Genomic DNA, 26,695 nt, shown 5'->3' with positions numbered 1-26,695 from the left:
TTGAGACTGGGGAGGGTTTCACTACCTTCTTGCTGAAACAGGCCTTTCATTCTTCCTGATCTCCATTGTCCTGAGTAGCAGAAGGCTTTTAAAAAGATTTTAATAATTATAATGATTACTATAATTATATAATTAAAGGAGAGGAGGATTTTGACTGAATGTGAGAGTCAAGAACTTGGAGAGCAATTCCAGCCTAACCAGTCAATTATTAGTAGATGTCTAAAGTACTACTGAGAAATAACATAGTGACTGATAGGTGATCAGTAATCATTAAAGTGTTGTATTATAAGTAAACATCGAAAATTATTTGCATTTTCATCCCACCTCTTGGTTAGTGCCAGTGTGTCATTTGGTATCTCTTCAACTTTTTGCTGTATGTCTTCTATGAAGTAAAGGAAAGATTCATGTAAATAAAGATTTCCCTTAGACGAGTGTGGCTAATCAAAGAACGCTGCCTTCAAGAAAAGGATACCAAACATTGGGGCATGGAGAGAAGAGTCTCTTTTTTTCCTCCCTTCCACCATTTCTGTTTATCAACTATCCTAGCTGAGAAGACATAGCAAATGCCTGCCTTCAAAATCCACGGCCGCTTAACAGGTTCAACTTCGGTCTTAAGGCGGAGGAAAATCCGAACTGTGGGGCGTGGAAATCTGGAGTGGAATGGAGCTAGGTGAACAAGTGGGTTCCAATGCTTCAAGGTTTTCAGCCTGGACCCTGGAGCGTAGCGTGTGGAATGGGGCAGCGTGCAGTCGGTACCGTGTAAGGTACGGTTGCTCGGCTCTGGTGCAGGAATAATTGCAAGGTCAACCAGCAGGCCTGGCCAACGCGGGCCGGGCCCCGGCTGAGCCGGCGCACGCGTGCTCCCCTTCCGCGGTCTCCCCGCCGCAGGAGCGGCTCGGGGTCACTTTTAATGTATTTCCTTATTGTCAAAGTGATATACAGAGGGGTCACAGTTTCATACCTACGGCAGTGCGGACATTTCCTACCCAACTTGTTACCTCCTCCCTCATTTAAAGGCTTTGGCTACTGAGTTTCTCAGGGTCAGACGCCGGCCGGTACGCTTGGAAGTCCCGGGTCAAAAGCCCAAGTTGCTTCTCGCCTCAGGTTCGCTGCTCCCACAAATTTGATTTGCACCTCCCAGAGGCGGGACCACTTTGTTCATAGGCGAGTCCTGGCAGATACTCAAAAAATATAAAGAAACTTTGTTTGGAATCTTTGAAATCCGACTGTTTTTAACAGGTTAAAAAAATAGCTAGAACAGTAACTTAAGCCTGAGATCACGTAACTCACTTTGGGTTTTCTCACGACCAAAAAATAAAATAAATAGCACTTTAAGTACAAACTAGGACCGTCATGATCCGAGGCGCCTGCGCCAACTTCCGGCGGCGACCGTAAAGCACGTGAAATTACCCAGCAGCCCTTGGTCCTCCCACCCGCCGTCGCGGAAGAGGCCGGGGAGCGCTGCGTGTGGCAGCCATGGGGAAGGTGAATGTGGCCAAACTCCGGTACCTGAGCCGAGATGACTTCAGGGTCTTGACCGCGGTAGGAAGCCCGTCTTCTCCCCTCCCTGCTCGCGTGTCCCGCTCCACCCCGAGTCTCTTCCTGTACCCGTCAAAGCTTGCTGGGGGCGGAAGGCTCCATTTCGTGCCTGCCTGGAACAAGGCAGGGGCCTGAGCTTTGGGCAAAGCCCTCCAGACACCCGAGTGTTAAAAGTTTAAGATGCCCTCCTCTCCAACAACACAGAAGCCTGCTCCCCTTTCCTTACTTCCTGCGCCCCGTTTGGTCGGGAGACTCGGCGGCTCTGACCCCTGGCCCCCGACCCAGGAAGAGGAGTTTGTCCCCCCCTGCAGGAGAGTCGGTCCCGCCGAGTGCTTCCCAGCTGTGGACTCTGCCGTCTGGTGTTCCTGCAGTGTGCCTCCCGCTTCATTCCAGAAGACAAGAACAAACACCTCTATGGGGCTTTAGGGGAATGGACAGGATGAGGGAGGGCAGGAAATGAACCACCCAGCAAACGAATAGATGAGTTGTCAAGGTAGTACCGGGTATCCAGTCGAGATAGGGTAATGAAATACAGAGTGTGCGTCTGGTGGAAGGGTGAAAAGTCCTTTTGTGCGGTCAGCGATAACTTTTTGGATGCAAGAATCTTGTCTCTTTGCTATTTTAACCAAACTCAATCCGTCTTCCTACCTTCCTCCTTCCCCTCCTGCTGCCCCTTCTTTCCCTCTCCTCCTTAGCCCTATAAAGGTATGATCAGTGCGTACAGGTAAGATATGTGGAATAAATCAGCACGTGATAACAATTACCCATATTGTATAACAAGGTATATATGGTAAGGCCTTGGGTTTTGACATGCGTCTTACGTGGGCAAAATTTTAGGATTAAACTATAAAATGCCAAATTACTCTGAAATCTGGGACACACTTATCTCTCCCCTGTAGATTCTATACTTCACCTGAGCTTTTTTTTTTTCTTTTCTTTTCTTTTAATGGTTGTGGAGTTACAGCGGCCAGGACGATGTCCCTGAGTTCTTTTACTCAAGGCTAGCTCTCTACCACTTTGAACCACATCGTCACTTCTGGTTTTCTGGTGGTTAATTGAGATAGGAGGGTTTTGGGGTTTGTTTGTTTGTTTTTTACCATTCCTAGGCCTGGGACTCAGGGCCTGAGCACTGACCCTGGCTTCTTTTTTGCTCAAGGCTAACACTCTACCATTTGAGCAACATCGCCCACTTCTGGCTTTTCCTGTGTATGTGGTGCTGAGGAAAGGAACCCAGGGCTTCATGTGTGCTAGGCGACCACTCTACCACTGAACCACATTCCCAGTCCCTGAGATAGGAGTTTCACAGGGACTTTTCGTGCCCAAGTTGGCTTAGAACGGTGATTCTTAGATCTCAGCCTCCTGAGAAGCTAGGATTACATGCCTGAGCCACCAACGTCCTGCTCAGGTGGGCTCTTTAGAAATAGCTACGGCCCCCTCTAAAAGATAAAATTCTTCTATGCTTCCTTAGCATGTTCACTATTCGAAAGCATGGAAAAGAAGTTTGGTGGACAGGACATCAAAATAACATTATTTTCCAAGACTAGCTCTGTCAGTGTTTAAATTATTTTTGAAGCTCAAGGACAAATAATCTGGTTAAATGTAACATCTCATTCACAGTTGAATCTTAGCTTTATTGTTTCCTGCATTGGCCCCCTCCTGTTTCCATTGTTTGCCTCCTGTATCAGTTACTTGCTACCCTTACCTTACCCTATGAACTTCTAAAATTATGTCTCCTTTTATTTCTCCTTACCACTTGTGATTATGTTACCTCTTACATTGCTCTGTCAAATTACATTGACAGTTCATAAGAATCTTCAGTTCTTTTCTTCTTTCTATAGTCACTACTATTTTCCCTGTTTAGGTAGTGTTCTATGGAGCTGGCATACTGTCTAAATTCTCAAATATATTCCTTCTATTTTTGCTTTTTCCTATTGCCTATCTTTTCTTGCTAAATTAATATTGTAAAAATGACACTGTTCATATATCTCCTTTTCCTAAATATCTCCACAAGTTTCTGCTTTCTTCACTATAAAATAAATCCTTAGTGTTTATTTTAGTGCCTTTTGTCTCTTCAGTCAAGTGTTTTATGTCTTTATTTATATGAATTCTGCATGCCATCCCATCTGAACTACTTCTATCTATACTGCTCAATATGCCCTTGCATATATGCCATTTCTTTTTTTTTTTTGGCCAGTCCTGGGCCTTGGACTCAGGGCCTGAGCACTGTCCCTGGCTTCTTCCCGCTCAAGGCTAGCACTCTGCCACTTGAGCCACAGCACCGCTTCTGGCCGTTTTCTGTATATGTGGTGCTGGGGAATCGAACCTAGGGCCTCGTGTATCCAAGGCAGGCACTCTTGCCACTAGGCTATATCCCCAGCCCCCATATATGCCATTTCTAAGTCTGCCTTTACCTTATTTCTCTGACTTCCTTTTGTCTTCTTTCTCAGCATGCCCTCAAAGTCAATCTCATATGTTGCATCTTGCTTGAAAGTAATTCTTCAGCTTGCATTCTTGTTCTGCCATTATCTACTTCTTTCAGTTGTCTAGGAGGAAAGATCCTTTATAATCCCTAGCACAATAACTATGTACTCTACTCTCTTTTTTTTTTTTTTTTGGCCAGTCCTGGGCCTTGGACTCAGGGCCTGAGCACTGTCCCTGGCTTCTTCCCGCTCAAGGCTAGCACTCTGCCACTTGAGCCACAGCGCCGCTTCTGGCTGTTTTCTGTATATGCGGTGCTGGGGAATCGAACCTAGGGCCTCGTGTATCCGAGGCAGGCACTCTTGCCACTAGGCTATATCCCCACCCCTCTACTCTCTTTTAAACAACTGTTTGAATATCTGGGATATTTGTGATTTTTGTTTTAAAATAAATGTTCAGATATTAAGTATTTTAGTAGCTGCCACAGTGCTTATCTTGCTAAGCACTCACAGTCTTGCTCTTGAAGTAGAATCAATGAAAATAACTTATTAACCTGTATATCAAATTGTAATTTAAAATATATTAGAGAAGGGAGAAGCATTCTGTCAGCAACAGATGACAGATTACATACATATAACAGCAGTGGTTCAATGAAATCATAACATCTAATGGTGACATATAGCTGCCCTAGTGTGCATCAATACTTTGTCATGTTAGCAGAAGGACAGATTGCATAATGACATGCTTCTCAGAATCTAGCCCTGTTGTTAGGCCAACACTGACTTTAGCTGGAGAAATACATGACCAGGAATGTTTCAAGAAGTTAATTTCATAGCAAGGTTTTTTGTTTTTTTGGGTTTTTTTTTTTTTGGCCAGTCCTGGGCCTTGGACTCAGGGCCTGAGCACTGTCCCTGGCTTCTTCCCGCTCAAGGCTAGCACTCTGCCACTTGAGCCACAGCGCCGCTTCTGGCCGTTTTCTGCATATGTGGTGCTGGGGAATCGAACCTAGGGCCTCGTTTATCCGAGGCAGGCACTCTTGCCACTAGGCTATATCCCCAGCCCCTCATAGCAAGGTTTTGATAGACAAAGCTTTGTGCTAGTTATGACTCCAAAATGATTCCTTTCATTTCAGGTTGAAATGGGCATGAAGAACCATGAAATCGTTCCATGCAGTTTGATTGCATCTATTGCCAGCTTGAAGCATGGTGGCTGTAACAAAGTTTTAAGAGAATTAGTGAAGCATAAACTGATAGCTTGGGAACGTACCAAAAGTAAGTATTTGATGGACCATTTGTTAATTTCATCAGTTGGGTTCCCTCAGAGCCAGAATTCAAAGGCAAGAAGCAGAATTTGTGGGACTGGTAAAGTAAAACTGACAAAACATTCTTCTGCCATATTTTGGTCAAAAATAACAAGCCCATCCACACCCAAGGGGTTGGCAAAAGGAAGAGCTTATTGTTGCTACTACCTTTGAAAATTTTGTTGGCCATAAGATTAGAGCAGTATAACTCAAAGTGTCTATGGTGAGTAATGAGTTTTTTCTTGTTTATGAGTTAAAAAGGATGGATTTTAAAAATTTTACATCACTTAGTTGTAGGAGATTTCATGTTAAGTTCACACACACACACACACACAATGCTTCTTGACCATCATTACTCCTCTGCCATTCTCCTTTCTCCCCACTCCCCCTTCTGGAACCATTCTCAATATCTTGCTGTGTTTCATTTTCACAAATTTATGTAAAGTTATTTTGTCTGTATTTGCCTTTCCTCTCTCTCTCCATTTGTCTGCTTTTCTCCCATTAGTGCTTATAGCCCAGACAAAAAGTTTTAACTTTTTATAATAAATCATTTTTGTTAAGGTACATGCTGAATGTTTTAAGTTCTTTAAAAAAGTAAAATATCAAGTAATTATTAGAAAAATGAAGTGGATCTAGATGTCAGTGGCTCATACCTTTAATCCTACCTACTCCAGAGGTTAAGTTCCACAGAATTGAAGTTTAAAGCCATCCAGGGCAGAAAACTCCTGGACACTCCATCTCTAAAATTACTCAGCCTAAAGCAGAGCTGGAGGAGTAGCTCAAGAGGAAGAGCACCAGCTGAGAAAGCATGGGGCTCTGAATCAAACTCTAGTACCTCCAGTAAAAAAGACAAAGTAAGTGGAGTGCTAGAAAGTAGCTCAGTGGTAAACATTGGGTTTTATCTCCATCACCAAAAGAAAAAATGAGGTGGATAACATATCCAAAACAGGCCAAAAAAAAACCAGCCAAATCAGTCTGTGTACTTGCCACAAGTACCTATAGTCTGGTGTTTGTGTGTGAGTCAGACCAATTAATTCTGCATTGGAGAAAAAATAAAAACCATATAAATCAGAAACTTGAAAATCTGGGTACTATATTTTTTTCACCTAAGTTTTCCCATCTCATTTTATTTTGTTTTTACACATTAATTGCTTGAATTGATCTGACCTGATGCTCTACTGTAGCTAAACCATAGTCTTTGTCATTTGCTTTTGTTTAGCTGTCCAGGGCTATCGGTTGACAAACGCAGGCTATGATTACCTAGCTTTGAAGACACTTTCTTCTAGACAGATAGTCGAGTCTGTTGGAAATCAGATGGGTGTTGGCAAAGAATCAGGTAAGTAACTGCTATTAGTACTATTGAGAACATTTTCTTTAGTTCATATATACCACTGAGAAAGCATTCTACTTTTAGTGTTTACATATTTTCCAACTAAACTAACTCAGAAACTTGATTGGAAGCATACAGTTTAGGAGATTTAGTAGGTGATCATTATCTCCATAAATCTATCACTGAAAATTCAGTTACACCACAAATTAGTTTTCCTGTAAGAGAGAGCAGTAGCTACATGGTAAAGGAGTCTATCAAGGATGATTTCTTTAAAATCATCATGCAGGCTTGTAGACACCTGCCTTGATAATGTGTTCTTGCATGGCCTTTTCTGTTTCACTGGTGTCTCTGGTAAGTTCTATTAGATTAGAGCCTTGCCTTTAGCACCTCATTTAACTTTAACAGCCTCTTTAAAGATCCTGTTCCCTGGTAGTTACATTGTAGATAGAGCTTCAGTTTATCAGTAATGAGTGGCAGCTTCTTTCCTAATAAAAATCTAATAATTAAAATTTCCTCTAAGTACTTAGAAAATTACAAATAGCAACTTGTTTTGATTGTTAACAGACAATGATTCTTTTAAAATCTTGGTTCTAGATATTTACATTGTTGCAAATGAAGAAGGAAAGCAGTTTGCTTTAAAGCTTCACAGACTAGGAAGAACCTCCTTTCGCAATCTGAAAAACAAACGTGATTACCATAAACATAGGCATGGTGTGTCTTGGCTTTATTTATCTCGCCTCTCTGCCATGAAGGAATTTGCATATATGAAGGTATGTTTTTAATCATTTTACATTTCTTAACCAAGTAATAGAAATACATCAATGATAAGTGCTTCCCTAACCCAGACTCAGTCCATTATAGTCACTCACTTTTAACTTGATAGTCTTACGTTCTTTTCTCGTAATTTCCTCTTAGTGAAGGTATTTGTGATTATTAGTAGTACAAATTCCAATTTGTGAAAGTTATTCAGCACATGTAGCTATACATGTCCATTTTTAATGGGAAACACCATATAATTATCTTTAGAGACCTTAGTGTCTCCAATGGGTTGATTGGTTTTTTTCTTCAACATAATGGATTATCAATGTGTGACTTTGTATCAACATTTCTGTTTGGGGGCAGAGGTGCATGCAGGGCACCAGTTTGGGGCCCTACGCTCTGGACCTGGGCACTGTCTCATAGCTTTTTCACTCAAGCCTGGCACTCTACCACTTGAGCCACACAGTTTTACTTTCAGGAAAGACTTTCCTAACTGGCCTGACTTCCAACTGGGATCCTCAGATCTCAGCCTCTGGACTAACCTGAATTACAGGCATGAGTCACCAGTGCCAAGCTAATTGGTGTACATTATAAATATACATCTTAATTTTTTTTTAGTTTTTAACCTTTTGTCTTTGGAATTAATCCAGTACAGATTAGTTTTTTTAATGGTACTTAAAAATCTTCAATAACTAAGTTAAACAGAAAGTAATACTGTATTTATTACTCTGTCCAGTAAGAGTTGTTATTATTTTATCTTCCTTATTAAACAAATTTGGATTATTGGTTGGTTCAGTTCCTGACATGGCAAAAAATAGTGAATTACTGAAAAATACTATGGTATATAAGCTTGTTTCATGGAATTCAACTTGGTTTTTGAATAGGTTACTTTAATACATATATTTAAATTTAATAATCATCCAGAAATATTGCTAAAACTGTATGTGGCCAGTAGGGTTTTTTTTTTACATTAGTAGCATATGATCTATAGTATTCAATCAGTAAGTAAGCAGCTGTTTAGATATCATTAAATATTTCCCCCAAACTGTGACAAGTGTTTTGTTTGTTTTTATGAATGGTTAAACAATTGATTATACATAAATGCACTTTTTTATGTGCATTGACATTTTCCTAAGAGGAAAAGAATCAGGTAAAGATTAAGCTATGACTTGAGAATCATGCTGTAGTATAAGTTCTAGACAAATATTGACAACCTAAACCCCCAAGGCATGTTTAAACCGGTTTGCACTGGGAAAACAACCCTTTCCAAGCAAAACAAAAAAAAAACTCTGGAGAATAGAGAATAGGTCAGTTCCTATCCACAGAATGGGGGATGGCAGAGAAAACAACTTTTAAAATTAAGTACTATATATGGACAATACAGGAATGCATCCAGAGGCATACCCAGCACAGCATGTGTCTTCAAGTTGGGAAGACAACATAAACACACATAAAACAAACTTTTTTTTAAATGCTAGACATTGAGTTTAGAGAAACTTCAGTTAATAGAGTGGAAAAATTGATGAAGGTCATTGGGAGCTGAGTGATTTCTTGCAGCTTAGGGATTTGTGCTTTGCAGAAGAGCTAGTATGGGTTAGGACATGAATGGAGGTGAACCTGTGTATAGGTGACAATGAAGTAACTCCCTGACTGCACACCCTCAGTATTGAGTGAATACAGAGTGGGGACTAGGCAAGTAGATGAAAAGGAGTCTTGAAAGCCAGGGAAAGTTCAGAGCGAAATCAATGTTTACATCCGTTGTAGGTTTTTTAAATGGTGTACTGGCTGGTATAGGTATCTTAGGATGGTATTAATAGGCTAGTTTAAGTGTGGTAGTAACAAGAGCTAAGATGAGTAGCAATTATATGTAAATGATGGAAGATTTACTTAGGAATGCTAGCATTCCAAATGGCAGAGAATGTAAAAGAGATTTTGAAAAAAGAAAAAATTAAGTATAAGCAAAATGATATGTGATTTGAAACAATTTTTGACTCGGGTCAGTATAGTATATATGTTCATAACTTACAAGCTTTGTATTACCTAGTGTGCTCTGGATAAAAAGTTCAGTGCTGTACAAAATAAGATGCCTAACCTTTGGAATACTCGGTTTCCTACTGTGCCAGAAGACTAATGACTAAATCACAGTTGGTTCCCCTGGAACATTTTAAGCACATATAAACCAGTGGCAGAAACAAAACAAAACAGTTATAAGGAACTGTGAACTTTGTGAGAGCAGAAGCATTTTATACTTATCTTTGTAACTCTTGTAGAGTACATAATGCTTAGGAAAAAATGAAATTTTTGGAGGAAAAGCAGATTCAAGCAGATTTTTAACTCACTCCTGTTTTGCTGTTGTAGGCATTACACGACAGGAAATTTCCAGTTCCCAAGCCAGTTGATTACAATCGCCATGCAGTGGTCATGGAGCTCATAAATGGTTATCCTCTGTGAGTATTCATTATTCTCTCTCTCTTTTTTTTCTTTTTTTCTTTTTTTTTTTTTTTGCCAGTCCTGGGGCTTGAACTTAGGGCCTGAGCACTGTCCCTGGCTTTTTTTTGCTCAAGGCTAGCACTCTGCCTTTTAAGCCACAGGATCACTTCCAGCTTTTTCTGTTTATGTGGTACTGAGGAATCGAACCCCAGGCTTCACGCATGCTAGGTAAGCACTCTGCTGCTAAGCTACATTCCCAGCCCAAGTATTCATTGTTCTTAAAAACATCAACTCTTATGAATAAATTTGAGGTTCCTTTTATTTTAATAAAAATTTTTAAGCCAAGTGCTCGTGGCTGCACCTGTAATCCTGGTACTCAGGAGGCTGAGATCTAAGGATCATGGTTTGAAACAAACCAAGGCAGAAAAGTCCATGAGACTCCTAGCTCTAGGTAAGTCCTCGAAAAGCCAGAAATGGATCTGTGGCCCAAGTGGTAGACCACTAGCCTTGAAGAGAAAAGAAAAAAGAAAGCTCAGGGCTCAGGGCCAGTGGTGCCTAAGTCCAGCATTCAAACACCAGGACAAACACACACACACACACACACACACACACACACACACACACACACACACACAAATTTACGTAATATTATTTTTGGGAAAACTGAAATTCATGTAAAGACGTGTACTCTTAAGTGGAAGACTCAAATTTTATTTCAACAGTTTGGACTTTGTAGTTTCTCATTCACTGAGGAATATTCATTAAAAGTTTGCTATTCCAAGAACTTTTAAGCTCAATGATGAAAACACCAAGCCCTTGTGCAACTTATTTTGTGATGAAAGGAGACATGAGCAACAAAAAACACCTGATATAGTAGGTATATCCTCACATGCTATGCATAAGAATAAATTGGCATAAAATGAGATAGAAATATATAGGAGATTGCTGTTTTATATAGAGTCCTCAGAAAGTCTCAAAAGGTGAAACCTTTTCAGTGCAGAAGCTTGAAAAGGGAGGAAACTATACAGATGTCTAAGCCAATACCCCAGTCAGAACAGACAGCAGTGTAGAGGCTGTGGATGGTATTCTGTTTACAGCCATGCTTGGAGTAGGAGCAGGAGCTGGGCGGAATGACTAAAAAAGTGGGGGGGGAAAGCAGTAGATGGGGTGTTAAGTGAGAATTTTTAAGTGCTTAGAAGGAATTTTTAATTTGGTATGGAAAGCCACTGAAGTGTTTTGAACAGAGAAAGGATGTGATTGACCAATGTCTTAATAGTGTCACTCTGATTACTGGAAGGAGTCTTCTTTGTCTTCTAAGCAAGCGGTGATTGTAGCTCTATCAGTGTCATGACAGTGATGAAAACTGGTCAGAGTCTAGATATATGCTGCAGCCTGCACCAACTTCAGTTGTTTGGGACTGGATTTGAATGTGAAGCAACAGGGGAGTTAGTGAGGACAACAAGGCATTTGGTCAGATGTATAGTTGATGAGGAAAGAGGAAAACATGAAGAGAATATTGTCCCAAGAGTAGGGAACGTATCTCGAGAATTCTAGAGGATGAGGTAGATAAAAGCCTGTTTAAAGTGGATTCAATAGAAAGTAGTAGGAAAGACATGGTAAGTGGAAGGAAATCATAGCAAGAATTTGGCTCTAAGGAAGATAAAGGAGGCAGTTATGGAAAGAGGATTTGGAAGTAACTCCGTGTCTGATTTTTTTTTTTAATGGCTTCTGATGGAATGAGCAACTGCTTGGCACCTAGAAAAAGAAAGGAATTTTTTTTTTACATGTACCTACATATTTTCATTAAAATAGTAAGTTACTATGAATAATTATAACCTATTCATGCTTAAAAATACTTTCAGATGTCAGATACACCATGTTGAAGATCCTGCATCAGTATATGATGAAGCTATGGAACTCATTGTGAAGCTTGCAAACCATGGTCTAATTCATGGAGACTTCAATGAATTCAATCTCATATTGGATAAAGATGACCATATCACCATGATTGATTTTCCACAGATGGTTTCAACTTCCCATCCCAATGCTGAATGGTATATGTTGAAATTGATTCCAAATGTACATGTGTTTGTGTGTGACAGAATCATGTTTTAGTCATAATTTTCTAATTTATAATGTTATCATTTGAGTCAATAACTGGTTTGAAGGTTAGTTTTAATGTTACTAAAACTTTTTGTTGTTAGGGAGGCTCAACTACTAGAATTCTCCCCAGAAGAGAATTCTTTGATTCTTCAGTATTTTTAAGTGAGGGGGATGTACTTTAATCCAATCTTAACACCTATTAAGTATATGCTGTATATCAGGTATCTGAAGTAATTGATTGTTTACCACATGAAAAGAAATTGAATTATTCTGTAGTGATTAGATATTCAAGTCAAATTTTGTTAGCCACAGAACCCTTTGTTGAGACACTTTTTAAGTAGAAACTTTATTTGTGTGCATGTGAGTGCAGAGGTGTGCTTGTGTATGCCAGTACCCGGGGGGGGGGGGGGGGGAGAATGTGCATGTTTGCACCAGTACTAGGGCGTGAACTTGGGGTCTTGGGTTAGTTTCACTGACATGCCTAGTGCTCTATCTAACCTTCACTTCTAGTTCTGGCCTTTTTGCTGGTTAATTAGAGATAAGAGTCTCAGGTGTCTGCTCAAGATGGCTTCTAACTGCAATCTTCAGACTCACTAGAATTATAGACAGGAGCCACCAGCACATGGCAGGAAACCCAATTTTTAAAACCCAAAAGCCTACTCAGAAGAAGTAGGGACATGGAGAAGAACCCAAGGACGACCACCTACATTTACTTTTCCCCTTTGCTTTCCACTCTATGGTTTCCTTTGAGAGAGTTTCACCACACAGAACTTAATAACCTTGCCTGGCTTTAGTAAAAGTTGTGAGTTGAGACTGGACTCAATGAAAGATAATAATAATATATCATTTTTAGTTTGTACTTTATTGAATTCACTTAAAATTTCACCCTTAACCAGGACAGATTCATGTTTGTATTCTGTACTATTCATATTCTTCATATTACTTAACCACTTAAACTAGTCAAGTTGTGAAATAGGACCTTCTCCTTTATTTATTTGCTTATATTCCATGTGCAACTGAGTATAATCAAATTAAAGTTAAATGCTTTTTTCTCTTCCTGTTCTAAATTTTATAAGAAACTCTTTTTATAACATAGCAACTGGTACCATTTATACAGTCTTCATTCCTGCATTTATTCCTTTAGAGTCTGAACTTGAAACAGTTTATGCTAACTGAAGCTTGTCTTCCTTCTGGTTTCTATTGGAAAACATACTTATTCTCAAGAAGAAAATTTTATTTAAAAAATATTTCCCACAAAATAATCCTGGAAGATTAGTGACTGGCACTTGGTGGTCAGCACTTTTTTTATGTTGATTGATCACCATTCTTATTAACATGGAGCAGCATAGTCACAGAAGAAAGGAAGCCATCAGAGTTAGGGTTGATAACAGATTATGACATTGCAGACTTTTTAGTCTGCAGTGTTCTTTTGGGAGACATTCTGAGTTAGTACTGGGGCAAAGGAGTTGTGCTAAGTGCTAAAGATTAAGATACAAACAAACATGTGTCTCTGGTTTTGAGAAATATATTTGTATGTTTATATGTATGATGTATATAAAATGGTAATCATTAAGATCTTCCCTCAGGGTGTCCAGAACGCTAAAAACACCTGCAATGACTTTCCAATTCCAAACTTCATCTTTGGTAAAGATTGATAAAACATTTCAGGAAGACAGTTCTGTGCCACTCTGTCCACAATTCTCTGTGATTTGGAGATTTTCTAGAGAATTAAAACTGTCCCTGTTGCTTAATGGTGACCATAAAAGGGAGCCTGATATTCAGGGGTCATTTTACTGTTAGTCCAGATTGTTACTTTTAAGCCACAGCATTATGTATCCTTTTGGTCATTGTTACTAATCAGCTAATGGATAGTAAAGGCACCAACACAGAAATACTATTCAGTAGGCTTCAAACTTATAAATTGTTAATTTCTTTTTTCTTCACCTTTCCCAGTTGGTAGGAAACTATATTGGGTATTACTGTTGGGAAGCCACAGCGAGACAACTGGAATTAGTAAGGATACGTGGGAAACTGCTCCTAAATTGTAGCAGACCTCATAATCTTCTTGGGGTTCACACCCTCCCAATATTCCACTTATCTTAGTATGTATGAATAATGTAAGGAAACCTAGACTTTTTTAACCTCAAAAAAACCCCCAATGTTATCAGCTTTTAGCCCTAGAAAGTTTATTTATTTAAAGAAATCCAAACATACTGGCAAATAATTTGTACTTTTTTTTTTCTCAGTAATAGACTTTAGACTCAGAGCCTTGCAGCTTTCACTTGCTAGGCAGCTGCTCCACTTCTACATCATTCCCCTAGCACATTTTACACTAATTAATTTCCCAAGACATACCTGGACCTTAGTGTACATATTTTAGATTTCCCATGGTGCCTGGGTTGGCAAGCTCAGACCCAGCTGTTGATTGACAAAGGGTCTAGAGAACTTGTCTGCACTGGTTGGCCTTAAACCACGATCTTTCTGTTCTCTGTCTCCTAGGATTACAGGCATGAGCTAGCAGCTATATATTTTCTTTTGTGTAACATCTTGACATAAGGAATAGAAGTGTTTGCAAATAATGATATTGTCATTAGCCCTCTAGGAAAAGAATGAGCAACAAAAAGTTGACATAAAAAATGATCTATTGTTTCTGCAGGTATTTTGACAGAGATGTTAAATGTATTCGAGATTTCTTCATGAAACGTTTTGGCTATGAAAGTGAGCTTTATCCAACTTTTAGTGATATCAGGTTTGTATTCAGCATTGCTTTTTTAATGTCTGTCATGGGGCTTGAACTGGCCAGGGTGCTGTCCCTGAGGCTAGTGCTCTACCACTTTGAGCCACAGCTCCACTTCCAGCAAAGAATGTCATGGTCTTTGCTGCCAGGGCTGAGTTCAAATTTTGATCCTTAGATCTCAGCCTCTTGAGTAATTAGGATTACAAGTATGAGCCACTGGTGCCTAGCTCAGCCTTACTTTTAATGATAGGATTTTTAAATGTCTGTTTAATTTAGTTCTAAAAGTTAACAACTCATGGTATTCACTCAGTATTATCACTATCTTTGCTACATAGCACATAACTATTTTCAAGAAAATGTGGAAGGTACCTACCTTTATTCCATTAAGATGCTACTGTTAAATTTTTGGTGGACCATATCTTACTTCTTATAAATTTAAGAATCTTTTGTCCTGTTTTCTTGCTGTGTTAACCTATTCCTAAGGAATCCAAACATTCATTGAAATATGTATTTTTCCTTTATTCAGAGCGAAAACGTAATTGATTCTTGGGGATATAATTTTATGCACTTTCTAATATTTCTTATTTGTATTAAATATTTTAAGGTATTTCCTGCCTTGAAATGAGCTTTATAATTTCAAAAGAAATCTTTTTTTTTTTCAACAAATCAGTGAATTTTATTGTTAATATAGAGGTGATGTACAGAGGGGTTACAGTTACACAAGTTAGTTAAAAGAGTATATTTCTTTTGGGACCATGTCACGTCCTCCCTAATTCCCATTTTTTTTCCTCCTGTCCCCACCCACAAGTTGTATAGTTCATTTTCCACATAGTGTCTAGTGAGTATTACTGCTGTATTTATTCACCCTTTGTCTCCTCTTTTCTGGGCCCCACGCCCTCCCAAAGACAAATAAACTAACAAGAAAAAAGGAAAAGACAGCAAGAACAAAAATCTCTTGTTTCCTTTTCTTGGAGTTCATTTCAAAAGTTGTTGTTTTATATGCTCACTACTGAGAACTATTGAGCCTTTGTGATCCTCTTCTATGAATATCCTCCTTTGATCTCACAATCACTAATGTAGTAATACTGAATCAAAAGAAATCTTTAGCTCCCTGAAAAGTTAATTTACTAGGGTAACACTTAATAAGTTTCTATAACTGAAATTTCTAAAACTGAAATTTCTCTTATTTTATTGTAAGGGTGATGTCAGAGGGGTTACAATTATATAAGGTAATGAGTACATTTCTTGCTGAACATTTTCCCCTCTCATTTTCTCCCACTTCCCCTCCATAACTGAAGTTTCTGTAATCTTTTTTCCTATGGGTTGCTTTTTATACGTGTTATTTTATTAAGTAACAAGTAGCATAAACCTTTTATGTGTATATACTTAGATAATGAAAAAACTATAGAAAACTATTTAAAAGATTTTAGAGTATTAAATCACTTGGGAATCAGTTTATCAGAATAGTAAACATTTATCCATCTCAGACATTTTCTCTCTCTTTAAATGCTTCACACTTTCTTTTCCCTAGGAGGGAAGATTCTCTTGATGTTGAGGTGTCTGCCAGCGGTTACACAAAGGAAATGCAAGCAGATGATGAATTGCTACATCCAATTGGTCCAGATGAAAAAAATATGGAGTCAGAGGAGGGATCTGATTTCTCACTGTCTGATGAAGAGGTTTTGGAGAAAGCAACAGTGTGTACGTTAGAAATGGAAAGTGAACAGAACTCTGTAGATGAGTTAGGCGGCTCATCAGGAATCCTTGAACAAATTAAGGAAGATGTATCAGAGGAGACTGCTGATGCACATAATTTTCAAATGACTGAATTCAGTGAAGCCGTAGAAGAAATAAAAGGGCAGTGTGTTGAAAACAATTTTGTGAGTCAGCCTTTTGAGAAGAGCAGAACAGAAAATGACAGTGTGCAGGATGGTCATATGGGTCGCAGCGAAAGCCCTGCTGGCTTTGAAGATGAAGCTGAGTGCCCCCAACTGATTGCCTTGTCAGCTTTAAACAAAGAATGCAGGCCTTTCAGGTACAGATGCTTCTTGAAGGCTCTTGGACTTTTAATCTTGAGATCAATATTCTTTGATTCTGGCAAATGAGTTTGAAATGTCAAAAAAAATGATATAACAGGTATATTCTGTCATTGTTAGGTGTAAAATGTTAAAATGTTAGCATAGCTGCTTTATTGTTGATTAAATCTGAAGTAGCCTATTGAGTAAATTTCAAATAATTCTGCTTTTAACTAGAAACGAATGGCTTTCTTTGAATTAATGTCTCTTGATAATCAGTTTTTAGATGGATCAGGTTTCCATAATTACACATCTAGTGTGTATTTGAATTTTATAAAGGCCTATAAATATATAAACCATGCAGCAAATCTTTCTTTGTAAAACATCTACAGTGAATCTCAGGTACTTTCAGCTATCTATATTTTGTTTGTATGCAGTTAAAATTATATAGTGGTCCTATGTTTTAAAAAATTTTTTTTTTTTTTGCCAGTCCTGTGGCTTGAACTCAGGGACTGAGCACTGTCCCTGGCTTCTTCTTGCTCAAGGCTAGCACTCTACCACTTAAGCCACAGCGCCACTTCTGGCTTTTTTCTATATATGTGGTGCTGAGGAATTGAACCCAGGGCTTCATGTATACGAGGCAAGCACTTTACTACTAGGCCATATTCCCAGCCCTTAAGAATGTTTTGAGGATGCTAATAAATCAGACCCAGCTTAAATTACCAAAATCCCCCAAATTTTAATTTTAAATTTGAATAGTTTATTAGCAAATTATAGTTTAATGCTATTGTTTTATTTATCTCAAAATAATATGACAAAATTATGTCAACACTATTTAATAAGTATTTTCTCATATGTCTTCAGGGTTGCATCTTAAGTCTGCTGTTAGCTTTACAGTTTTGTTTATAAAGCAAAACATAAGAATTTTTAGTTCTTTTGCATATACCTCTGTATATCTTCAGCCTTAGAGCTGCTATGTTTAAATAATCAATTTAAGCAAAAGCATAAAAGGGAAAATTGGGTAGCAATGGTTCTAAATATTGAATAAAAGTAATTGTTGATCTAGATTTTCCAGAAAAGCAAAACCAATAGATTTTTTTTTTTCTTTTTGGGCCAGTCCTGGGCCTTGGACGCAGGGCCTGAGCACTGTCCCTGGCTTCTTTTTGCTCAAGGCTAGCACTCTACCACTTGAACCACAGCGCCACTTCTGGCCATTTTCTGTATATATGGTGCTGGGGAATTGAACCCAGGGCTTCATTTATATGAGGCAAGCACTCTTGCCACTAGGCCATATCCCCAGCCCCCAGTAGATTTATTGTTTGCCCAACAATGGGTTTGCAGCCCAGGTGTTTGACTCTAAGACAAAATTGCCTTTTATTTCACCTAACCTACCAAGTATCATGGCATGGCTAAGCTATGAAAACACACTATAGAGATTATTTGTTGTTTACCCTGATAATGATATAACTTGTCAGCCTCTGTGGCTTACTGTTTTCCAGTATTTCAGGGGAGTTTCAAACCACATACTGCTAGCCCAAGTATAGATAAAACTTCAAAATAAGGGTTTTACCATGTATGTATTACCTTCACACATCATTGTAAGATTGTAAGAATCACATACAAAGTTGGAAGATTGTAAGCAATGCCATTATAAATCTAGGATGAGCTTAAGGAATTTGTCCGTATTTAGGTTGAACTATTGCCAGGATTTGCAGTGAAGCCTGAGCAAGGCATTGGTATAGCCCTGGTCCAGATTTGAAAGCCTGAGAACCCAAAGAACCATGGGGTAGGTGTGAAGTTCGAGTCAGGAGAGTACTGATGTCATAACTCAGACAAGCAAACCAAGAAGATTTTCTTTTATTTTGCTTTCATGGGTTGGATACCCTACCTACACTGAGGAAGGCACTTCTACCACTTCAGAAATACTCTCACAGACATACCCAGAATATGTTCAGACAAGTACTTGGCATCCTTTGGCCCAGTGTAGTTGACATAGAAATTCAGTTGTCACAGTGTTAGAATACTTAAGTAATGTTTTAAGCAGCGTAAGCAAGTAACAAATTGTTCCCAGTCTCTGGACACATGCTGGACAAAATTTTATTACTGGTCTTCTAAGCATGGAATTTTATTGCTACATGTAGAAGCAAAACACATTGCTGGAAATATTGTTATTGTCACATTTCTTACACATATATATTAAAACCTTGAGTAAATATTATAATTTTGGGCATTGTGAAAAATAAGTTTGCTTCCAGGTTTTTTTCCTATCTTATAAAACAAACTTAGAATACTATCTCTAGTTAAACTTGATACTCCACACTTGAAATCTCAGCACTTTTACATATAGCTCTGTATATCTTCAGCCTTAGAACTAAATAGTCTAAATAGTCAACATAAGCAAGAAGTTCATGAGTTAGAGACCAGTCACTAATATGAAGACCCTGTCTAAAAAGGAAAAAAAAGTTGTCTCTGTTCTTACTGTTCCTATAATTATTTAGTAAGGTGGCAAGAAAATGTCTCAGATTTAGATTATGAGAGAGATTTATAAGTAAGGTTTTGCAAACAAGACATAGGAAGTTTGATAGGGACTATTATCGATGTTGAAAAATAAAAACTAATATATTAATCTCAGTTGTATATAGTTTTTACCTTCACAGAAATTGTAACTATAATGATTTTTCTCAGGCATTTTATTTCTAAGCTTTAGTCGGACATGATTAATTATATTACGAAATTAACTTGATAAATTATGGGGTTTTTAATTTTGTTTTAGAGATGAAGAAAGTGTGACAAGTATTAATCAGTACAGGACAAGAACTCTGAGTGTTACTTCTACAGGCAGTGCTGTAAGCTGTTCAACAATTCCTCCAGTAAGTATTCACATGTGTGCCATATACTAGGTCACTTCTGTGGCCTAGGTAGGTTTATAAGATAGTCACACATATGGACCTGACAGGTTAGTGTTGTAAAATTACAATAGGTACAATTTTACCAATATCGGAGAAAGGATTCACCTGACTTTTGAGGTTCCTTCAAATCTTTCAGGGAAAGGCAACATAGAAGTAACTTAAAGGAAAAATCATAGCTATTTTAGATCTAGTATGGACTTTGTGGATTCTCATGTGGTTTAGTCTCTTGATTTTAACAGTGAGGAAATTAAGACCCAGATAGGTTATGTGATTATTCTTACCTGTCTGCTATAGCAGTAGGTTGAAATGTGAAAATGTACCTCCCTCACTACTATTTTGTTCATAAAAATAGACAATTTTTTAAATGTGAACATCTCAAGTTTTTATTGGTTTCTTGTGGACACTTACATTAGTGTCCAAAAATACTCTAGTTCCTACTGAGATTTTATATGTACATAAACCAAGCTTTTTTTTTTATTCTTACTCCTCTTCCCCTCCTCCTCCTCTTCTTCCTCTTCTCTCCTCCTCTTCCCTCCTCCACTCTTTTTTCTTCTCACCCTCGCTCCCCAGCAGGACCTCTACCCCTTCAGCCATATCTCTAGCCTATTTGTGTCAGACTACTTCTTTCTGGGCTACCCAGAAGTAAGAATCACTTTAAAGTTAAACACATTCCATTCTCACTGGCCTCTGTAGTACTTTCCCTTCTACTCGTCCCTGGCAACAGTATTATGAAGAAAGAGGTCATTCTTGCACACCATTTAGGAATTTACAAATGTCATAATTGCTCTGACAAAACGACTTTTCCTTTTTGTATTACTTCCCTAAGTCCTTTGACAATCACTCAAAGCTAGTATGTAAGTTTACAGCATATAATATTAGATCTTTTTTTGAAAAATCAGTTTTATTGAGCAGTTTAAAAAATATTTTCTGTTCAAAGTTAAGAAAGTAAAGCGTCTGACACTGGTAGCTCATGCCTATGAGATGTGAAGATCACCGGTTAAAAGATAGCCAGGCAGGAAAGGGCCTGAGACTCTTAATTTCCAGTTAACCCTCAAGAAGCCAGTAGACTGTGGCCCAAGTGGTAGATGCTAGCCTCTAAGAAAAGCTTAGGGACAACATCCAGGCCCCCAGTGCCAGCACAAAAAAAGAAAAAGAAAAAGGGGATGGGGTGGGGGAGAAGAGGGGAAGGGGAGAAAAGTCAACAATAACTTATCCTTTTTTCTTCTTAAAATTGCACAGGTTAAATTGTAATGTATCCCATGTTTAATTCTGGGACCTTCATTTGCTATCAAAAACATAACATGTGAGACTAATAGATGAGATTCCACAAATGTTGACTTTCATATACTCTTGCATGAGGGTCTAGTAATTCACTTGATTTTTGAATATAAAATTGAAATCTATGAAGTATTTCCATTAAAGAAAAAAAATATGTTGCAGGGCATAGTGATAATTACATGTTGGTAAACCCAGATAATTGGCAGACAGCTAGGATTGTGGTTTGATGCTAGTCTGAGCAAAAGTAGCCTGAGACTTTATGTGAAACACAAGAAAGCAAAACTGACATGGCTTAAGTAGTAGTGTCTTTGTTTAGAAGCACAAGGTTCTAAGTTTAATCCCTAGTAAAATCCCTTCTTTTGATCAAGCTATCTTTTTCTATGTATTTCTCACAGTTACATGCCCATTCTTGGCCTGTATTTTCAATTCTTACTGGATTTATTCTTTGATTTCTCAGAATCAAAACAAAATTTTATCTCATTACAGTGGTATGAAATTAGCAATTACAGTTAGAGAAAAGTTTTAATTCATGTTGCTTTCTTAAGTTCTAATTTGTTTTCCTTTGTATATGAAGGTGATGGCAGGAAGGCCAGGATAAAATTGCATTTTCATGTTCTTACAGCCAGAGACATGATCTGAAACGTTGTAGAGTGTCAAGTCTTTAACTCTTATACCTTGAGTTTTATGAATTATATTACTAAACTCATCTTATAAACTGAGAGAAAAGTAGATCCCTTCAGCCTAGCTTCATGTAGAGGATATTCCCCTAATCATTGAAAAGAAATTCTTCCTGTCTACTCTTGAGATAGTTTTGAGACAGTCTCTTTGTGTACCGCAGGCCGACCTCCAGTTTGGAATCATTAGGCCTTAGCCTGAGTGCTGGTATCACAAGCATATACCACCTCAACTGACTTCTCTTGAAAACTTTGTCACTTTTTTGTACACCTGAGAGCTGGGTGTGATGATGCACCCCAGTAATCCCAGTTCTTTGTGAGGCAGAGGCAAGAGGATTGTGAGCTTGAAGCTAGCTAGGGTGAAAGTATGGAGACTCTATCTTCATAACAGAGAGACTTTGGTTGTTGTGATTTTGTTTTGTTTTTAAGGAGGAGCTAAAATGCTAAATGGTAGAGTGTTTCCCTAGTATGAATGGGGTGCTGGGTTCAATTCCCAGTATTTAAAAAAGAAAGTAAAGAGGAAATCTTTATTTTGTTACCTCCATTGACTTGATGGTTGTGGTTTTGGAATCTATACAACAGATTTTGTGAAATGCATTTTCCTCCTTGAAATATTTTATAATTCCTAATTGTTGCTAATTTGTGTTGCTGGCATCAAACCCAAGTCCTCAAATACTAAGCAATCACTACCATTGAGCCAGACTTATCATTTATAAACTCTTTTCTTAATGGAGAAAGAAAAAGTCATTGCAAACAGAGTATTTCATATTCCTAAGTCATGTGACTTGTATAATTTGTTTCTGATTAATCATTTGAATTCTGGTCTTTGATGGGTAGGGGACGGGAGTTTGAATTCAGCACTATGCAGTTTCTAGGCTGGTGCTCTCTACCGCTTGAGCCACATTTCCAGCCCTTCACTGAGCATGTTACATATCTAGAAAAGTGTATGGGCAGTTGTCTTTAACCGCTAGTCATTTACACAGCTGAACTTGTTAAAGCATTCTTGCATATGTTATCAATAGTTAATGCTTTCCAAAATAATTTTTGTTACAAAACCATGTCCATTTTTACCTAGAAAAAAGGAATTGTTTTACTCCTTCAGCTTTTTTCTTCAGTTTTCATGATTGACACTAGGGGGCAATGTAGTGGTTTCTTATTTAGACATTTATTACTGTATACTATCATTTTTTGCTATGTAATCTTTGTCATTTCTGCTAGGAATTTGGTTTCGTGAATTTTGTGTCAGCTTCTGTTTTTTTGGGGGGGGCATATAGAAATTTATAAATTTTGTGCTTCTTAGCAGATACATTTGAAAGATTTAAGTAAATCTTGTAAATTTTGTACATGTTGGCTTTAAGTGAATTGCTGCTCATTACAGAATTGTTATCAGTGATACTAATTTTACAAATCTTTCCAGGAACTGGTAAAACTGAAGGTGAAACGTCAGCTGACGAAACAGCAGAAATCAGCTGCCAGACGTCGACTGCACAAAGGAGAAGCAAACATATTTACCAAGCAGCGTAGAGAAAATATGCAGAATATTAAATCAAGTTTGGAAGCAGCTAGCTTTTGGGGAGAATAATGTAGTCAAGATACTGAATGCTTCATATAGAACTTCGTGTGTGTGTGTGTGTGTGTGTGTGTGGCCTTTTTCTCTACTACCTTTGGTCTTTGAAGGCCAGTATTTAAATAAATAAATCTTTGATCTGTATATTTGACTCATTCTCAACATGTCTTTAAATAAATAGTTGTAGTAATTCTGCTAAGCAATCCATTTTTTTCAAAGTAACTGGTAAATATTTTGGTGGTGGTGGTGGTTATGGGGCTTGAACTCTGGGCCTAGGCACTGTCTCTGACCTCTTCACCTCAAGGCTAGAGTGCTTTCACTTGAGTCACAGCACCACTTCTGGTTTTCTGGTAGTTAATTGGAGATAAGAGTCTAGTGGATATTCCTGTCCAGGCTGGCTTTGAACTGTGATCCTCAGATCTCAGCCTTGAGTAGCCGGGATTATGAGTGTGTGCCACCAATGCAAAGTATTTTTTTTTATTTTTACTGTCAGTGATGTACAGAGGGGTTACAGTTACCATATGTAAAGTAGTGAGTACATTTCTTATCAAATTTGTTAACTTCCTCCCTCATTTTTCTACTACCTTCTCTCCTCCCCAATAAAATAATTTTTTGTTTGTTTTTTGGGGTTTTTGTTTTGTTTTGGGCCCGTTCTGGGGCTGAACTCAGGGCCTGAGCAGTATTTCTTTCTGGCTTGCTTTTTGCTCAAGGTTAGCACTCTGCCATTTGAGCCACAGTGCCACTTCTGGCCTTTTCTAGATACGTGGTGCTGAGGAATCGAACCCAGGGCAAGCACTCTACTAGGAGGTCATATTTTCAGCCCCAGTAATTTTTTCAAAATAACTTTATTACAGGTAATCGTATATTTTAAAAACTCTCAGTATCACTATTAGTGCCCTCTTTGGTATTGAAACACCACTTTTTTTACTTAATAGTAGAAGCAACTTGAAGCAGATCATACTTCTTTCTCTCTTCAGCCTGACATACTGTTCACATTCAATGTTCACATTTAATTTGTAACTACTTTGTACACTTGTTTTGAGGATTACATAGACAATGCACATGAAACACTTAAAGCCATGAACACAATATAAGCACTTAAGCATAGCTACCAGAATGCTAATTTGTCTTTCTGAAATTCTGCAATCTGTTGCCTTCTACCTGATTTTTAGGAGAATTGATGTCTTCTGGATTTTTTACTCTGGGAGTAAGAATAAAATGATAATTCATAATTTTCTTAGCCTTAGTAAATGAGCCTATAATTTCCTTGATGCTGTTTACATAGTGTGGTCATAAGAACAGAAACTTGAACTAGTCCCACTGCAATTTTAGTAGCTTCATGCTGGCTTGAACAGAAGTAGATGGAGTTGGAAGGAATGCGGAGGGATATGCACACATATTTGTACATGTATATATGTATAGACTTACATATGTGTGTGCAAGTGTGTGTGATACTGGGGTTTGAACTCAGGGTCTTGGGTTTGCTTTTCAAGAGTTTTGAGGCACCTCAGTTGGCTTTTAGCTTCAGGGCTTTTCCAGATTGAATCTCATTGTGTTTGCTGAGCTAGCCGGGACTGATCCTCCTTCACCTATCCAGCTTGCATCACAAGTACTTCCCTCCATGCCAGGCTTGTGAACTTTTTGTTCAGGTTGACTTCTAACCTGATTGTTCCCACTTTTCTCCACAGGAGCTGAGATTATAGGCAATGGTGCCCCCCACCCCCACCCCAGGTCTGGCTTCTCTGTTTCTATCAGTGAGTTCAGAACATGTTCTTATCTCACCAGTGAAAAGTTCTTAGTGATGAACAAGTATATGCCCTATGGTTCCCTCTTCAAGGACTTGATAATTCAGCGAGATGTAGTGAAGAGTGTGTAGGTATGTGCACCAGATTTCATAGTCTTGTCTAGCATCCCTCGGGCCAGTCAGGACAGAGAGACCATGTACAGGTAGACGTGACCACTAGATGAGAGAGACCACGTGCAGGTAGACGTGACCACTAGAGGAGAGAGACCACTTGCAGGCAGATGTGACCACTAGATGGCAATGGTATTCTGTGGTAACCTACCAGATACCTTACATTGCTTCAGTGAAACAAGTAGGTGCTTCCTGAGATTAATCCAGACATCAAATTCCACTTCATCTTTGCGAAACAATACCTATCATTATTATTTAATAAATTTATTTGAAGAATGGATATAAGAAAATGGAAAGTTAGACTGATTTTGGAAGTATTTACATAGCCTCAGTGAGTTTTATATTTAAGCTCAGGTATTCATTTTTTATGCTCTGTCAAAAGTTTTTATAACATAAAATAAATGCTAAAGACAGTATAATAGTACCTCAGAATGTTTATTTTGGAAGATACTTTCTTAGAGTGTTAAAAGCAAGTTGGGAAAAAAATGGTATGACCTTATAGCACTAGGGTTTACTTGGTTGACTTAGTCAACTTGGTTACCTAATACCTAAAATGTTTGTTCCTGTTTGGAAAACTTAGATGGCAAATAAGTATATGTAATTCTTGCCCTTAATAGCCTAAGATTCAGATGAGCCACAGAACAAATTTAAATTAGTAATCTAGAGGCTTCATCTCACTTTGACAAAGACAAGTGGTAACTATTGAAGGTTTAGTAATAAATTATATATATATATATATATATATCAAGTACAATGAAAATAACAACAATGTTAAACCACTGATTTCCATAACTTGGAGTTCATTTTGCTTAGTATCATGTGATCATATGTACATAGCTATTGAGCTATTGTAATCATCTGCTAGAATTATCCTAGACATATACTAATTATTACTAATGAGGGAAATCATAGAGTCTATGTTTCTTTGGGTGGGTCTGGCTTACTTCACTTAGGATGATTTTATTCCAAGTCCTTCCATTTCCTTACAAGTGGTGCAATGTTATTCTTTCTGGTAGAAGCATAGAATTCCATTGGTACTCTGGGTATTGTATATGCGTTTACCTGAACTAGGGAAGGGAAAGGGAACATCAAAATGGAGAGACAAAGGGTAAAAGGTGAACCAATGCAACAGCAACACTTACAAAACTATGTGCTGTAAACCAACTGTACAACTCAGTGGAGGAAAGGAAGTTGAGAGGGGGAAGGTGGGAGAAAACGAGGGAGGAGGTAACAAGTTTGATAAGAAATGTACTCACTGCCTTACCTATGAAATAGTAACACCTCTGTACATTACTTTCACAATAAGTTTTTAAGAATGATATATGTAGTGAGAAATAATTTTTGTCTTTTTTTTAACTAGAGTCCAACTTTGTTGGTATTTGTCAAGACTCATGCTGGGCTTAAGAGAGTACATGCTTAGAACATGATAGAGACGCTGGGATCAATATACTCCTCAAAAAGATTCTTAGATACTTTGCCTGTCACTTTGCATAGTCTACTCCAATACGATAATGTGGCTTAGATTTATGCTAACCTCTCATTGGTGGTTATTGATGTGTTCTTTCAACACACAGCTGTCTATCACTGAGCTTTCTTCAGAAGCCTAAAAGTCTTTCGTAGCTACTAATCAGAGAGTGCTGCCTTAGATAATTATTCCTTTTTCCAAGTACTTAATAAATTTACTGACAACTGCCTGGTTAAGAAGCTCTCCCTGGGGGCTG

General features: G+C 38.2%; 1 protein-coding gene across 1 annotated transcript; it reads left to right on the top strand.

The window, feature by feature from the left end:
* Nucleotides 1-1,444: 1,444 nt before the first annotated feature.
* On the top strand, nucleotides 1,445-23,152 carry Riok2 (RIO kinase 2). The gene is made up of 10 exons (XM_048331338.1): nucleotides 1,445-1,542; nucleotides 5,090-5,228; nucleotides 6,477-6,593; nucleotides 7,182-7,357; nucleotides 9,705-9,793; nucleotides 11,639-11,830; nucleotides 14,536-14,628; nucleotides 16,148-16,651; nucleotides 19,405-19,501; nucleotides 22,910-23,152. The coding sequence occupies exons 1-10, from the start codon at nucleotides 1,477-1,479 to the stop codon at nucleotides 23,072-23,074; spliced, it is 1,638 nt and encodes a 545-aa protein (XP_048187295.1). The 5' UTR covers nucleotides 1,445-1,476; the 3' UTR covers nucleotides 23,075-23,152.
* Nucleotides 23,153-26,695: the final 3,543 nt, after the last annotated feature.

This window comes from Perognathus longimembris, chromosome 22, assembly GCF_023159225.1.
Source record: "Perognathus longimembris pacificus isolate PPM17 chromosome 22, ASM2315922v1, whole genome shotgun sequence".
Lineage (NCBI taxonomy): Eukaryota > Metazoa > Chordata > Mammalia > Rodentia > Heteromyidae > Perognathus > Perognathus longimembris.
This window is presented reverse-complemented; position numbering and strand designations above follow the sequence as displayed.

Coding starts and splice junctions, on each gene's coding strand:
- Riok2 (XM_048331338.1), top strand. CDS start 1,477: ATGGGGAAGGTGAATGTGGCCAAACTCCGGTACCTGAGCCGAGATGAC. Junction 5,229..6,476: donor AGCTTGGGAACGTACCAAAA/GTAAGTATTTGA, acceptor GCTTTTGTTTAG/CTGTCCAGGGCTATCGGTTG. Junction 19,502..22,909: donor GCTGTTCAACAATTCCTCCA/GTAAGTATTCAC, acceptor AAATCTTTCCAG/GAACTGGTAAAACTGAAGGT.